Raw genomic sequence first — 14988 nt, 5'->3', positions numbered from 1 at the left:
TTACTTTTTCAAGCTGAAGGAAGGTGGAGGGAGTGCAAGTTGTCTAACATCCATGAGCTATTTGATGGTATCATTAGGGATGTCCCGATCCGATATTGATATCGGAAATCGGTCCGATATTAGCCAAAAAAGGGAATATCGGATTTTATCGGACTGAATCTAAAAACTCAGATATAAGCGCTCCGATATAAGCTGTCCATTTGCCGCTGCAGCACTTCTATAATAGGTGACTGGTTTGATCACACTCCAACACAGTAGGTCGCGGCAATGCCCCTTAATTAACGTTGGTGGCGGCCGTGGAAGAAGAGCGTCTCTGATCCAGCACGCACAGCCCACGTGATCACAACGACAACGCGTGCGCTCAGCAAAGTGTAGTGATGTCGGCTGTGTGGAAGTATTTTAACTCACAGCATGCCGAAATGCTTATCTTCTTAAAAAAAAAATCTCCACATTATGCTCGGACTGCAGAAAGTGGAGAAGGAGGAGGAGGAGTAGTAAGGGTAGTCAGCACTGACTGATTATTATTTGCTTTATGCTCTTGTTATTAGAGTGATATGTTTATTGTGTTTACACTATTCTTCAGTGAAGACAGAGTAATTACTACATTGTTTTGGGCATAGTCAGTCAGTGAAACTGGAGCTGTGAACTCTTAATTTAGAGCAGTTGGACAGTGGACAATATTGTGTTGTTTTTGTGGTTTTTGTCCCTGCCCACAGTTGTTTCCAACATATGCTGACAGTAAAAAAATAACTGAAGTGAACTTGAATTGTTTGCACTTTAAAAAGTCTTTAGTTTTTTTTATTGGATTTATTTAGGTTATTTTTCAGGGTCTTTTAATTTATTTCTAATTTATTCTTTTCAATTGTATAATTATGTTGGTATTAGTGGTTATTTTGCACTTTAAATATAACATTTTGTTTTTATTGGATTTGTTGAGGTAATACTCTTATGTTGAAGGTTAAAATTAATGTAACCATCCATCCATCTTCTACCGCTTATTCCCTTTTGGGGTCGCGGGGGGCGCTGGCGCCTATCTCAGCTACAATCGGGCGGAAGGCAGGGTACACCCTGGACAAGTCGCCACCTCATCGCAGGGCCAACACAGATAGACAGACAACATTCACACTCACATTCACACACTAGGGCCAATTTAGTGTTGCCAATCAACCTATCCCCAGGTGCATGTCTTTGGAAGTGGGAGGAAGCCGGAGTACCCGGAGGGAACCCACGCATTCACGGGGAGAACATGCAAACTCCACACAGAAAGATCCCGAGCCTGGATTTGAACCCAGGACTGCAGGAACTTCGTATTGTGAGGCAGACGCACTAACCCCTCTGCCACCGTCAAGCCCTTTATGTAAACAATTGGTTAATAATAAATGGGTCAGTTTTTCTTATACCTACTCTTGCTGACTATTGTTTTCTGTTTTAACACTACAACATCAGTAACAGTAACATCACTTTATCAAGCCTTTTCGAACATAATACAAAACAAAATAAGGAATAAATATATGTATGATTCGTGCCTATATCGTATCGTATTGATATCGGTATCGGCAAATACTCAAGGCTACAATATCGGTATCGTATCGGAAGTCAATCAATCAATCAATGTTTGCTTATATAGCCCTAAATCACTAGTGTCTCAAAGGGCTGCACAAACCACTACGACATCCTTGGTAGGTCCACATAAGGGCAAGGAAAACTCACACCCAGTGGCAAGAAATCTGCGTTCAAAGGCTTATTAGTGATTCCCAAAGCCCAAAAAAAGTCTGCGGGCTATAGAGCGTTTTCCGTTCGGGCTCCAGTACTCTGGAATGCCCTCCCGGTAACAGTTCGAGATGCTACCTCAGTAGAAGCATTTAAGTCTCAGCTTAAAACTCATTTGTATACTCTAGCCCAGTAGTTCCCAAAGTGGAAGATCTGGGGGGGCGGTGAGGAAGAAGGGGGCGGTAGGGGGGCGGCAGTCCGAAGTCGAAGTCAGAAGTTCGAACGTTTGTTTGACGATTTGTACACAACACGTGCAGCAGGACGAGTCAGTGGACGACGCATCAGGGTCCGGTTACCACATGCCGCTCTGGCCCAGTCAGATCCGACAGCATAGACTACAAAAGCAAAAGCTCAGGTTTGTAATTTCAAGCTTGTAATGTTCAGAATTTTATCTTATAATAAAAACCGCATTCTGGCGGTCAACATCATCTTGAGTTCAAGTCAACATGAAATTGGGGACTCGCCAGAACGCGCCGTGTTGTGTTGTGTTGAGCTGGTTAGGGCGGTGCATTCACTGATATATATTGTTACGAATGTATATGACTTTGTACCTGTGTGTGCATGTGTGTGTGTGTGTGCATATATGCGTGTTCGCGCGTGTGTCATTGTGTGGGTGGCGAGGGTGGCGTGCCTTAGATCACGTCCGCCACCATTTTCTGTGAGTAAATGGAAGAAAATTAATACGTGAGAGGGTAAATTGCTTTTCATACCTTCAATGTTGTCATTTTTGTCTTTAAGTAGGCCTATTTATGAAATGCGATAAAATGCTGTATTTTACATGGTTTTATTTTTTTGTTCCAGAATAAAGTTCCCATATGTGTCTGTGGGGGGGGGGGCGCTAGGAATTCACTGGGGAGCCAAGGGGGGCGCCAGCCTGCAAAAGTTTGGGAGCCATTGCTCTAGCCTTTAAATAGACTCCCTTTTTAGACCAGTTGATCTGCCGTTTCTTTTCTTTTTCTTCTATGTCCCACTCTCCCTTGTGGAGGGGGCCCGGTCCGATCCGGTGGCCATGTACTGCTTGCCTGTGTATCGGCTGGGGACATCTCTGCGCTGCTGGAAGTGGAAAAGTTGTATCGGGACATCCCTAGTTATCATGCAGGGGACTATACTGCGGTGATTCCATGCCCAAGAGGATTAAGGGAGTTACAATTTGGACATGTTAGGGTATACTAAAGTATACTAAAGTATTGTCCGATCATTACCTTATAAAATTCGAGGTTCAGACGCATGTTCGTCAAACTAATAATAATAATAACTGCTATAGCAGCCGCAACATTAATACAGCCACAACAACTCTTGCTGACCTACTGCCCTCGGTAATGGCACCATTCCCAAAGTATGTGGGCTCTATTGATAACCTCACTAACAACTTTAACGACGCCCTGCGCGAAACCATTGATAACATAGCACCGCTAAAGTTAAAAAAGGCTCCAAAAAAGCGCACCCCGTGGTTTACAGAAGAAACTAGAGCTCAGAAATTATTATGTAGAAAGCTGGAACGCAAATGGCGCACGACTAAACTTGAGGTGCACCATCAAGCATGGAGTGATGGTTTAATAACTTATAAACGCATGCTTACCTTAGCTAAAGCTAAATATTACTCAAATCTCATCCACCGTAATAAAAACGATCCTAAATTTTTGTTTAGTACGGTAGCATCGCTAACCCAACAAGGGACCCCTTCCAGTAGCTCAACCCACTCAGCTGATGACTTTATGCAATTCTTTAGTAAGAAAATTGAAGTCATTAGAAAGGAGATTAAAGACAATGCGTCCCAGCTACAACGGGGTTCTATTAACACTGACACGATTGTATATACGGCGGATACTGCCCTCCAAAATAGTTTCTCTCGTTTTGAGGAAATAACATTAGAGGAATTGTTACAACGTGTAAATGGAATAAAACAGACAACATGTTTACTTGACCCTCTTCCTGGGAAACTGATCAAGGAGCTCTTTGTATTATTAGGTCCATCAGTGCTAAATATTATAAACTTATCACTCTCCTCGGGCACTGTTCCCCTAGCATTCAAAAAAGCGGTTATTCATCCTCTTCTTAAAAGACCTAACCTTGATCCTGACCTCATGGTAAACTACCGACCGGTGTCTCACCTTCCCTTTATTTCAAAAATCCTTGAAAAAATTGTTGCGGAGCAGTTAAATGAACACTTAGCGTCTAACAATCTATGTGAAACCTTTCAATCCGGTTTCAGGGCAAATCACTCCACGGAGACAGCCCTCGCAAAAATGACTAATGATCTATTGCTAACGATGGATTCTGATGCGTCATCTATGTTGCTGCTCTTCGATCTTAGCGCTGCTTTCGATACCGTCGATCATAATATTTTATTAGAACGTATCAAAACACGAATTGGTATGTCAGACTTAGCCCTGTCTTGGTTTAACTCTTATCTTACTGATAGGATGCAGTGTGTCTCCCATAACAATGTGACCTCGGACTACGTTAAGGTAACATGTGGAGTTCGGCCATGTACTGCTTGCCTGTGTATCGGCTGGGGACATCTCTGCGCTGCTGATCCGCCTCCGCTTGGGATGGTTTCCTGCTGGCTCCGCTGTGAACGGGACTCTCGCTGCTGTGTTGGATCCGCTTTGGACTGGACTCTCGCGACTGTGTTGGATCCATTGTGGATTGAACTTTCACAGTATCATGTTAGACCCGCTCGACATCCATTGCTTTCCTCCTCTCTAAGGTTCTCATAGTCATCATTGTCACCGACGTCCCACTAGGTCATTATTGTCACCGATGTCCCACTGGGTGTGAGTTTTCCTTGCCCTTATGTGGGCCTACCGAGGATGTCGTGGTGGTTTGTGCAGCCCTTTGAGACACTAGTGATTTAGGGCTATATAAGTAAATATTGATTGATTGATGTTCACTGTAGGATGTACTTACCATTGTTGCCAGCTCTTTACACAACAATCACCTTGTGTTGAGTTATTTTCAGGATAGTAAAAACTTGTAGAAAAGCTGTATGCTGGCTACTCCAAGCTATATGATAACAAGTGAAGTGTATGCACATACAGGTGAAACTCAAATATTTTGCAGCAATTAAACTTCAAATGTGAAACCAACATATGATATAAAATACCCCTCATTTTGATATTTGTTTTTGAACACTGACTTTTAGCAGTGACAGCCTGCGTGCTCACTCACCGCTGTGCTGGCTTCCTCCACTGCCAGCGGCCGGCCCGCCGTGGAAGGGCTGCGGCAGGTCGTACGGGTGAGGGATGGGGAACTGGTAGGGCAGGGGCATCGGCCACGGAGCTGCCCCGGGGTGCGGCAGAGGGGGGAGGGTGTCTTGATCCGAGGCGCCCCCACTTGAACCGTCGTGGTCATGGAGAGACAGGTGGGTCATATCTGAGGGGGCGGGGTGTAAACGTTAACAGTTGGAGTACTCGTCGTTAAGAGTGAGCTGAACATCCCACTCACTGCCACACAGGTCTCCAAATACGTAGTAGCACTGCTCAGAGAAGGTGATCTTGTTGACGGTGTGTCGGATGTAGCCGGCCTTCAACAAGTTGCTGGCGTATTTACGGGCTTCTCTGCGATCTGTGAAGCCTTCCACGTGGTGGAAGAGCCAGTCCACCACATCAGAACCTGACAACAGACATAAAACAGTGGTTATTTTCGTTTTTTTCCCAATGGTTCGTCCAGGCTGAGGCTTGCTCTCGCGGTCGTACCAATAAAGGCGTTTGCGATAGTGATCTTGAGCCACATCCGGTCTCGCACTTCCAGGCCTGACTCAGGGCAGGCCATGGCCTTAGCAACTGTTGCCATGTCGGTGTGGATGGAGAGGTGGAAGTCATCGAATCCTGGGAGGACGCAGAGGGACACAAAGTTGGACTGTTTTTTTTTTTTAAAGGATGTTAAAAATAACCATTTTACTCATGTGATTAATTACAAAAAAAATATTGCATTTATCATTTCCAGTTCAGGCCAAAAGTTTGGACACACCTTCTCATTCAATGCGTTTTCTTTATTTTCATGACTATTTTACACTGTAGATTGTCACATCAAAACAATGAATGAACACTTCACAAAAAAAAAACAGGTGAAATAACTGAAAACATGTTTTATATTCTACCCATCCATCCATTTTCTACCGCTTATAGTTGCTAATGCGTGGCGCAGTGGAAAAGTGGCCGTGCGTAACCCGAGGGTCCCTGGTTCAAATCCCACCTACTACCAACCTCGTCACGTCCGTTGTGTCCTGAGCAAGACACTTCACCCTTGCTCCTGATGGGTGCTGGTTGGCGCCTTGCATGGCAGCTCCCTCCATCAGTGTGTGAATGTGTGTGTGAATGTGGAAGTAGTGTCAAAGCGCTTTGAGTACCTTGAAGGTAGAAAAGCGCTATACTAGTACAACCCATTTATCATTTATAGCTGTAGTTGTAGGAGATGTCTCAAAACGTCATCAGGACTACCGACAAAACCCGAAAATGGCAGTAAAATCACATTTTTGGGGACCCTTATGCAAAAATTTAAAAAAACGGATTTGCTTCAGCAGCACAATACCGGTGCTGTAGTTGTAGGAGATGTCTCATAACATCATCAAGACTCCCGACAAAACACAAAAATGGCAGAAAATGCATATTTTTGGAAAACTTTTTTTTGCTAAAATTTTGTAAGGGGGGACCCTTATGCAAAAATTCAAAAACACGGATTTGCTTCAGCAGCACAATACCGGTGCTGTAGTTGTAGGAGATGTCTCAGAACATCATCAAGACTCCCGACAAAACACAAAAATGGCAGAAAATGCATATTTTTGGAAAACTTTTTTTTTGCTAAAATTTTGTAAGGGGGGACCCTTATGCAAAAATTCAAAAACACGGATTTGCTTCAGCAGCACAATACCGGTGCTGTAGTTGTAGGAGATGTCTCAGAACATCATCAAGACTCCCGACAAAACACAAAAATGGCAGAAAATGCATATTTTTGGAAAACTTTTTTTTTGCTAAAATTTTGTAAGGGGGGACCCTTATGCAAAAATTCAAAAACACGGATTTGCTTCAGCAGCACAATACTGGTGCTGTAGTTGTAGGAGATGTCTCAGAACATCATCAAGACTCCCGACAAAACACAAAAATGGCAGAAAATGCGTATTTTTGGAAAACTTTTTTTTGCTAAAATTTTGTAAGGGGGGGACCCTTATGCAAAAATTCAAAAACACGGATTTGCTTCAGCAGCACAATACCGGTGCTGTAGTTGTAGGAGATGTCTCAGAACATCATCAAGACTCCCGACAAAACACAAAAATGGCAGAAAATGCATATTTTTGGAAAACTTTTTTTTGCTAAAATTTTGTAAGGGGGGGACCCTTATGCAAAAATTCAAAAACACGGATTTGCTTCAGCAGCACAATACCGGTGCTGTAGTTGTAGGAGATGTCTCAGAACATCATCAAGACTCCCGACAAAACACAAAAATGGCAGAAAATGCATATTTTTGGAAAACTTTTTTTTGCTAAAATTTTGTAAGGGGGGGACCCTTATGCAAAAATTCAAAAACACGGATTTGCTTCAGCAGCACAATACCGGTGCTGTAGTTGTAGGAGATGTCTCAGAACATCATCAAGACTCCCGACAAAACACAAAAATGGCAGAAAATGCATATTTTTGGAAAACTTTTTTTTGCTAAAATTTTGTAAGGGGGGAGGGACCCTTATGCAAAAATTCAAAAACACGGATTTGCTTCAGCAGCACAATACTGGTGCTGTAGTTGTAGGAGATGTCTCAGAACATCATCAAGACTCCCGACAAAACACAAAAATGGCAGAAAATGCATATTTTGGGAAAACTTTTTTTTGCTAAAATTTTGTAAGGGGGGACCCTTATGCAAAAATTCAAAAACACGGATTTGCTTCAGCAGCACAATACTGGTGCTGTAGTTGTAGGAGATGTCTCAAAACATCATCAAGACTCCCGACAAAACACAAAAATGGCAGAAAATGCATATTTGTGGAAAACCTTTTTGGGGGCGCTGGCGCCTATCTCAGCTACAATCGGGCGGAAGGCAGTGTATACCCTGGACAAGTCGCCACCTCATCGCAGGGCCAACACAGATAGACAGACAACATTCACAGTCCCATTCACAAATCTGCGTTCAAAAGACTCCGGCTTATTAGTGATTCCTAGAGCCCAAAAAAAGTCTGCGGGCTATATAGCGTTTTCCGTTCGGGCTCCAGTACTCTGGAATGCCCTCCTGGTAACAGTTCGAGATGCTACCTCAGTAGAAGCATTTAAGTCTCACCTTAAAACTCATCTGTATACTCTAGCCTTTAACTAGACCTCCTTTTTAGACCAGTTGATCTGCCGCTTCTTTTCTTTCTCCTATGTCCCCCCCTCCCTTGTGGAGGGGGTCCGGTCCGATAACCATGGATGAAGTACTGGCTGTCCAGAGTCGAGACCCAGGATGGACCGCTCGCCTGTATCGGTTGGGGACATCTCTACGCTGCTGACCCGCCTCCGCTTGAGATGGTCTCCTGTGGACGGGACTCTCGCTGCTGTCTTGGATCCGCTTTGAACTGAACTCTCGCGGCTGTGTTGGAGCCACTATGGATTGAACTTTCACAGTATCATGTTGGACCCGCTCGACATCCATTGCTTTCGGTCCCCTAGAGGGCGGGGGTTGCCCACATCTGAGGTCCTCTCCAAGGTTTCTCATAGTCAGCATTGTCACTGGCGTCCCACTGGATGTGAATTCTCCCTGCCCACTGGGTGTGAGTTTTCCTTGCCCTTTTGTGGGTTCTTCCGAGGATGTTGTAGTCGTAATGATTTGTGCAGTCCTTTGAGACATTTGTGATTTGGGGCTATATAAATAAACATTGATTGATTGATTGAGGGCCAATTTAGTGTTGCCAATCAACCTATCCCCAGGTGCATGTCTTTGGAAGTGGGAGGAAGCCGGAGTACCCGGAGGGAACCCACGCATTCACGGGGAGAACATGCAAACTCCACACAGAAAGATCCCGAGCCTGGGATTGAACCCAGGACTGCAGGACCTTCGTATTGTGAGGCTGACGCACCAACCCCTCTGCCACCATGTAGTTTCTTCAAAATAGCTGCCCTTTGCTCTGATTAGGCAAAGGGGCCAACAAGTGCTTAACATGAGTTGCATTACCATGAATTAATTAACGTGGACCCCGACTTAAACAAGTTGAAAAACTTATTGGAGTGTTACCATTTTGTGGTCAATTGTACGGAATATGTACTGTACTGTGCAATCTACTAATAAAAGTTTTAATCAATCAATCAAAACGCCTCTGGAAAACCATTTCAGGTGACTACCTCTTGAAGCTCATGGAGAGAATACTAAGAGTGTGCAAAGCAGTACTCAGAGCAAAGGGTGGCTATTTTGAAAGAAACGGGAATACAAACCATGTTTTCGGTTATTTCAGCATTTTTAGTTAAGTACATAACTCCACATGTGTTTATTCATAGTTTGGATGCCTTCAGTGACAATCTACAGTGTAAATAAATAGTCATGGAAAAAAAGAAAATACATTGAATGAGACGTTGTGTCTAAACTTTTGGCTGGGCGATATATCGAATACACTCGATATATCGCGATATAGAAAACGACTACATCGTGATATTGGAGTATAGGTTCTCACGCATTTGCTTTTAGCTGCGGGCTTTACACTTCAGGCTTTTCTCACTCCTTCTTGTTTCTCCTTCTCACAGAGATGTAAAACAAGCGCACATTCTTACATACGTCACATACGTATACACCCTCGCGGAGCAGACAAGTAGCAGAATGGGTAACGTTAGCTGTGATGCAAGTGGAGCGGTGCGAGTGGTAATACGAGAGATGGTGCGAATCTAGTAAGAAATGAAGGAAGAATTAATTCCCAAGAAAAACATCGTATGGCGGTCGTTTGGCTTCAAGCTGCAAGACGTTGAACAGACAACCGTAATATGTCAAGTATGCGGCAAAAGCGTTGCTAGAAAAAGTAAGATTACTGCTAATTTGTAGCATCATTTGAAAAGCCACCCGCTAGAGAACAAAAGGTGCTTGAAACTCCGCATGTCAACATCTCGGCCGGAGCCACCCAACAAAATGCCCAAGTAAACATTTTCACATCAACACGCTATGAAAAAAATAGTCAACAACAGGAGGGGATAACGTCCGCAGGAACCTACCACATAGCGAAAGACATACACTATTTGATTTCCTACTATGCAGCTCATTTTTATTTGACAGTTATTGAAATATCTTGGGGCTTCACGGTGGCAGAGGGGTTAGTGCGTCTGCCTCACAATACGAAGTTCCTGCAGTCCTGGGTTCAAATCTAGGCTCGGGATCTTTCTGTGTGGAGTTTGCATGTTCTCCCCGTGAATGCGTGGGTTCCCTCCGGGTACTCCGGCTTCTTCCCACCTCCAAAGACATGCACCTGGGGATAGACCCCCCCACCTCCAAAGACATGCACCTGGGGATAGGTTGATTGGCAACACTAAATTGGTCCCTAGTGTGTGAATATGAGTGTGAATGTTGTCTGTCTATCTGTGTTGGCCCTGCGATGAGGTGGCGACTTGTCTAGGGTGTACCCTGGATTCCGCCCGATTGTAGCTGAGATAGGCGCCAGCGCCCCCCGCGACCCCGAAAGGGAATTAGCGGTAGAAAATGGATGGATGGATGGATGAAATATCTTGTGTGACATCATGCACAAAAAAGCACTTTATTTCTTTTTAACTATTGTAGTGGCGTTCTGTACAAAAAGTGCACTTTAATTCAGTGTTGTTTTGGTATGTCATCTTAGTGACATCATGCACAAAAGTGCACTCATAGCTTGTTTTAAAATGTCTCTGACAATCTTGCACTTTCTGTTTTGGAAATGAAAGGAATGTTTGTGCCACTGCTTAATAACTGTTTGATAAATACACTTTTAGTTGTGATTTCCCTCTCTGCATGAAAGTTTAAAAGTAGCATATATTAATGCAGTATGAAGAAGAATGTTTTAATGTAGACACATGGAATCATCATACTGCTGTGATTATATGCATCAAGTGTTCATTCAAGGCTAAGGCAAAATATGGAGATATATATGGTGTATCGTGACATGGTCTAAAAATATCGAGATATTAATAAAAGCCCATATCGCCAGCCCTCGCAACTCCATTTGAGCTTATATGCTGCTTTACTTTAACCTGGAATGGTTATCTGCAAGGCGGCATGACTTGTTACACGGTCAGTGATCAGCTCAATGCATAAGTCAGCACAGAGTCGAGTCAACAGGCTCCGACTGGGATGCTCAACGACAAATTCAATCCAAAATACTCCACAGGGGTTCTTTAGATTATTCAGTTACCAAATTTGAGCAAATAAATGATGTGCGTAAAGTAAAACATAAATACAAGTTCCTATCCGACATTCTGACAATAAAATTGCATTTGCGTCCAAATACCTTTTTAAAACAAGACTACTGTCCTATTGGTACTGTTTATGTCCATTAGGGATGTGCATAAATCCCTAAAATTTGCTATCAAACAATGGGGACATTGGGCAGATATTTATAAAAACAATTCTTCATACTTCCTCAAACGAGCTGTTGGAATTTACACAACCTGTGACGTCCACCAATTATCCATACCTAAAGTGTTTTGCGCGAGTCCGCCATTGTAGTCTGACCCAGTAGTCGGGAACCTTTTTGGCTGAGAGAGCCATATAAGCCAAATATTTTAAAAAGTATTTCGTGAGAGCCATACAATATATTTTTTTAAGACTGAATACAACTAAATGCGTGCACTTTTAAGTAACAACAACATTTTTAGAGTATAATAAGTATCGTATTCATTTTAATAACATTGTTATTCTGAAACTAACCACAAAAAAATTAAATACTTCTTACCATTAATGCGACTTCTTGAACAGGTGCGGTAGAAACCGGATGGATGGATTAAAATGCATGAGAACGTCTTATATTTCGAACGTATTTTTGACACTGCCGGAATTATTCATTACTTATCGTGTTAAGCCAACGTCAGCTAATATTTATCTGAGAGCCAGGTGCAGTCATCAAAAGAGCCACATCTGGCTCTAGAGCCATAGGTTCTCTACCCTGCTGTAGTCAATAAGCTCCTTTTTTGATATCCTCTTGTTTTGGGGCAGTTGATCTGCCGCTTCTTTTCTTTCTCCTATGTCCCCCCCTCCCTTGTGGAGGGGGTCCGGTCCGATGACCCTGGATGAAGTACTGGCTGTCCAGAGTCGAGACCCAGGATGGACCACTCGTCGGGACCCAGGATGGACCGCTCGCCTGTATCGGTTGGGGACATCTCTACGCTGCTGATCCGCTTGAGATGGTTTCCTGTGGACGGGACCTCTCGCTGCTGTCTTGGATCCGCTTGAACTGAACTCTCGCGGCTGTGTTGGAGCCACTATGGATTGAACTTTCACAGTATCATGTTAGACCCGCTCGACATCCATTGCTTTCGGTCCCCTAGAGGGCGGGGGTTGCCCACATCTGAGGTCCTCTCCAAGTTTCTCATAGTCAGCATTGTCACTGGCGTCCCACTGGATGTGAATTCTCCCTGCCCACTGGTGTGAGTTTTCCTTGCCCTTTTGTGGGTTCTTCGAGGATGTTGTAGTCGTAATGATTTGTGCAGTCCTTTGAGACATTTGTGATTTGGGGCTATATAAATAAACATTGATTGCATTGATTGATTGACTGGCTCGTACATGCACATTGCATCCTCCGCTGTTGCCATTTCTGATACAAATAAGCGTATAGTTTGAACTTGTATCTGTCACTCGACTGGCTGTGGAAGTATTAAAAACTACAACACGGTCAACGGGGAGATGACGATGTCGAAGGTGAGGCACGTAAATAAGAGCGTTCACAAATGGCACATCCTGAAGAGGATGTCAGAAAGCGGCTTGAAGATGATGTGTAAAACATCATCTATGCAACATTTTGACCAAACAACCACCATCACATGTTATGTGGACCACAGAACATGTTTTAAATGTAAAAAAAAAATCATAATACGACCCCTATAGGTTCATTTAAATTATGCAAGCAAGTAATAACCAGTGGCTAATCATGATTAATCCAAATTTCCAGGTGTGATTCATCTGTTTAAAAAAACCCAAAACATTTTAGTTTCTTGCCTTCAACATAAATGTAAATACACCATCTGCTTGAGAAATCATCATGACTAATATTTTGTTTCCTGTGGCCTGGGTGGAAGGAGAGAATCAGAACGGATTAGATCAGTTTGTTTAACTTGGACTTAAACCTGACAACGCCTCCAAGTTGTTAAAAAAATAAAACTATTTGATAGAACAGGGGTCGGCAACACAAAATGTTGAAGGAGCCTATTGTACCAAAAATACAAAGACAAATCGTCTGGAGCTGCAAAAAAATAAAAGCCATATTACATACAGATAGTGTGTCATGAGATATAAATTGAATTAAGAGGACTTAAAGGAAACTAAATGAGCTAAAATATAGCTACAAATGAAGCATAATGATGCAATATTTACATGTAGCTAGCCTAAATAGCATGTTAGCATTGATTAGCTTGCAGTCATGCAGTGACCAAATGTCTGATTAGCACTCCACATGAGTCAATAACATCAAGAAAACTCCCCTTTGTGCATTCATGCACAACGTTATAAGTTTGGTGGACAAAATGAGACAGAAAAAGAAGTGGCATAAAACACGTCTTAGAAAGTCGGAGAAAGTTATACGTGTAAACAAACCACGGTGAGTTCAAGGACCGCAAAATTAGTAAGACAAAACGGCACTCGCCAAATACTCGGATCAGTGAAGCATGTTTAATAAAAAACCGTGTGCTTTATAGCAATTGGGGAGGTTTGTGTCATGTTTGTCCTCCTACAGAAACCATATTACAACAAAAAATATGTTTTTTTTCCCCTCATAATTTCCATATTTCATTTATTTTAAAAAAAAAGCTCCAGAGAGCCACTAGGGCGGCGCTAAAGAGCCGCGGGTTGCCCACCCCTGGATAGAATGTTCTCCCTGTAACACCAATACAGACACTTTTTCAATCAATTTACCTTTTGTTTGTGCAATATTGTTTTTTTGTTGGGGGGGGGGGGATTAGGGAGTTGGTGATTCATAGCTCGGTTGGTAGAGCGGGCCGTGCCAGCAACTTGAGGGTTGCAGGTTCGATTCCCGCTTCCGCCATCCTAGTCACTGCCGTTGTGTCCTTGGCAAGACACTTTACCCACCTGCTCCAGTGCCACCCACACTGGTTTAAATGTAACTTAGATATTGGGTTTCACTATGTAAAGCGCTTTGAGTCACTAGAGAAAAGCGCTATATAAATATAATTCACTTCACGTTTTCCTAAACTCCCATAAACATTATCTTGTGTTGCTGGGAGGAAATTGTTTAAAACAGGGGTGTCTGTTACGTCGATCGCGAGATAGCGGTGGATGGTGGAGGGTGTGTCAGTCCATCGCCAGCCAGGCATTAAAAAAATAGACATTAGCTATCATCAATCTTCACCAGACGTCACTTGATTGACATTCACGGCACCCGAGGGTCCTGTGAGGGGACGCCGGCTGCTGCCAGATCATCATTAAGAAAAAATGACCGACAGGAAGGCGGGAAACACTTTATTTCAACAGACTCTCACGCCGTACCAGCCGTCAAGACTTAAAAAACCACTGCACAGTTCTTGTCTTCACAATAAGAGCGCTGCTCCCCCCTGCCTGGGCTAACAAAATAAGAGTCTCAGAAAGCTAGCAAGATTCGAGTTTGACGCCAATATATTTCTTGTAAAGTGTGTAAAAACGAGTATGGAAGCTGGACAAATAAGATGCCAAAAACTGAACACTTTCATTTGGTATTGGACAGAATGTATGACTTTTTTTCTCCTCCATTTGAAAATGTGGATGTTGTCATCACTACTGTCTGATTCCAACCAATGCAAGTCATCAGAATCAGGTGATACACCAACTTATAGTCTTGTCTTCATGAAAGATAGGAATCTATATGTGTTCAACATCCTTGTATTTTCATTAAACTCCTTTAACTTGTTAAAAAAAACTTGTCTATTTAATAAATATAAATAAATTATATATACGAGGTAGATCAACCTCGGATTCAGGAGGAACAGTGTGGTTTTCGTCCTGGTCGTGGAACTGTGGACCAGCTCTATACTCTGGGCAGGGTCCTTTAGGGTGCATGGGAGTTTGCCCAACCAGTCCACATGTGCTTTGTGGACTTGGAGA

The 14988-nt window shown here is 43.0% G+C and overlaps 1 protein-coding gene across 1 annotated transcript in view; it reads right to left on the bottom strand.

The window, feature by feature from the left end:
• LOC133568038 (segment polarity protein dishevelled homolog DVL-3-like) overlaps positions 1-14988 on the bottom strand; it is a 38758-nt gene that overhangs the window by 5024 nt on the left and 18746 nt on the right. The window contains exons 9-11 of the mRNA XM_061919745.1: positions 5469-5600; positions 5218-5385; positions 4942-5145 (exon numbers count right to left, since the gene is read on the bottom strand). Of these exons, the coding sequence (XP_061775729.1) occupies positions 4942-5145; positions 5218-5385; positions 5469-5600 (504 nt within the window). The remainder of the gene's footprint in view (positions 1-4941; positions 5146-5217; positions 5386-5468; positions 5601-14988) is intronic.

This window comes from Nerophis ophidion, linkage group LG14 (genome assembly GCF_033978795.1).
Source record: "Nerophis ophidion isolate RoL-2023_Sa linkage group LG14, RoL_Noph_v1.0, whole genome shotgun sequence".
Classification (NCBI taxonomy): domain Eukaryota; kingdom Metazoa; phylum Chordata; class Actinopteri; order Syngnathiformes; family Syngnathidae; genus Nerophis; species Nerophis ophidion.
This window is presented reverse-complemented; position numbering and strand designations above follow the sequence as displayed.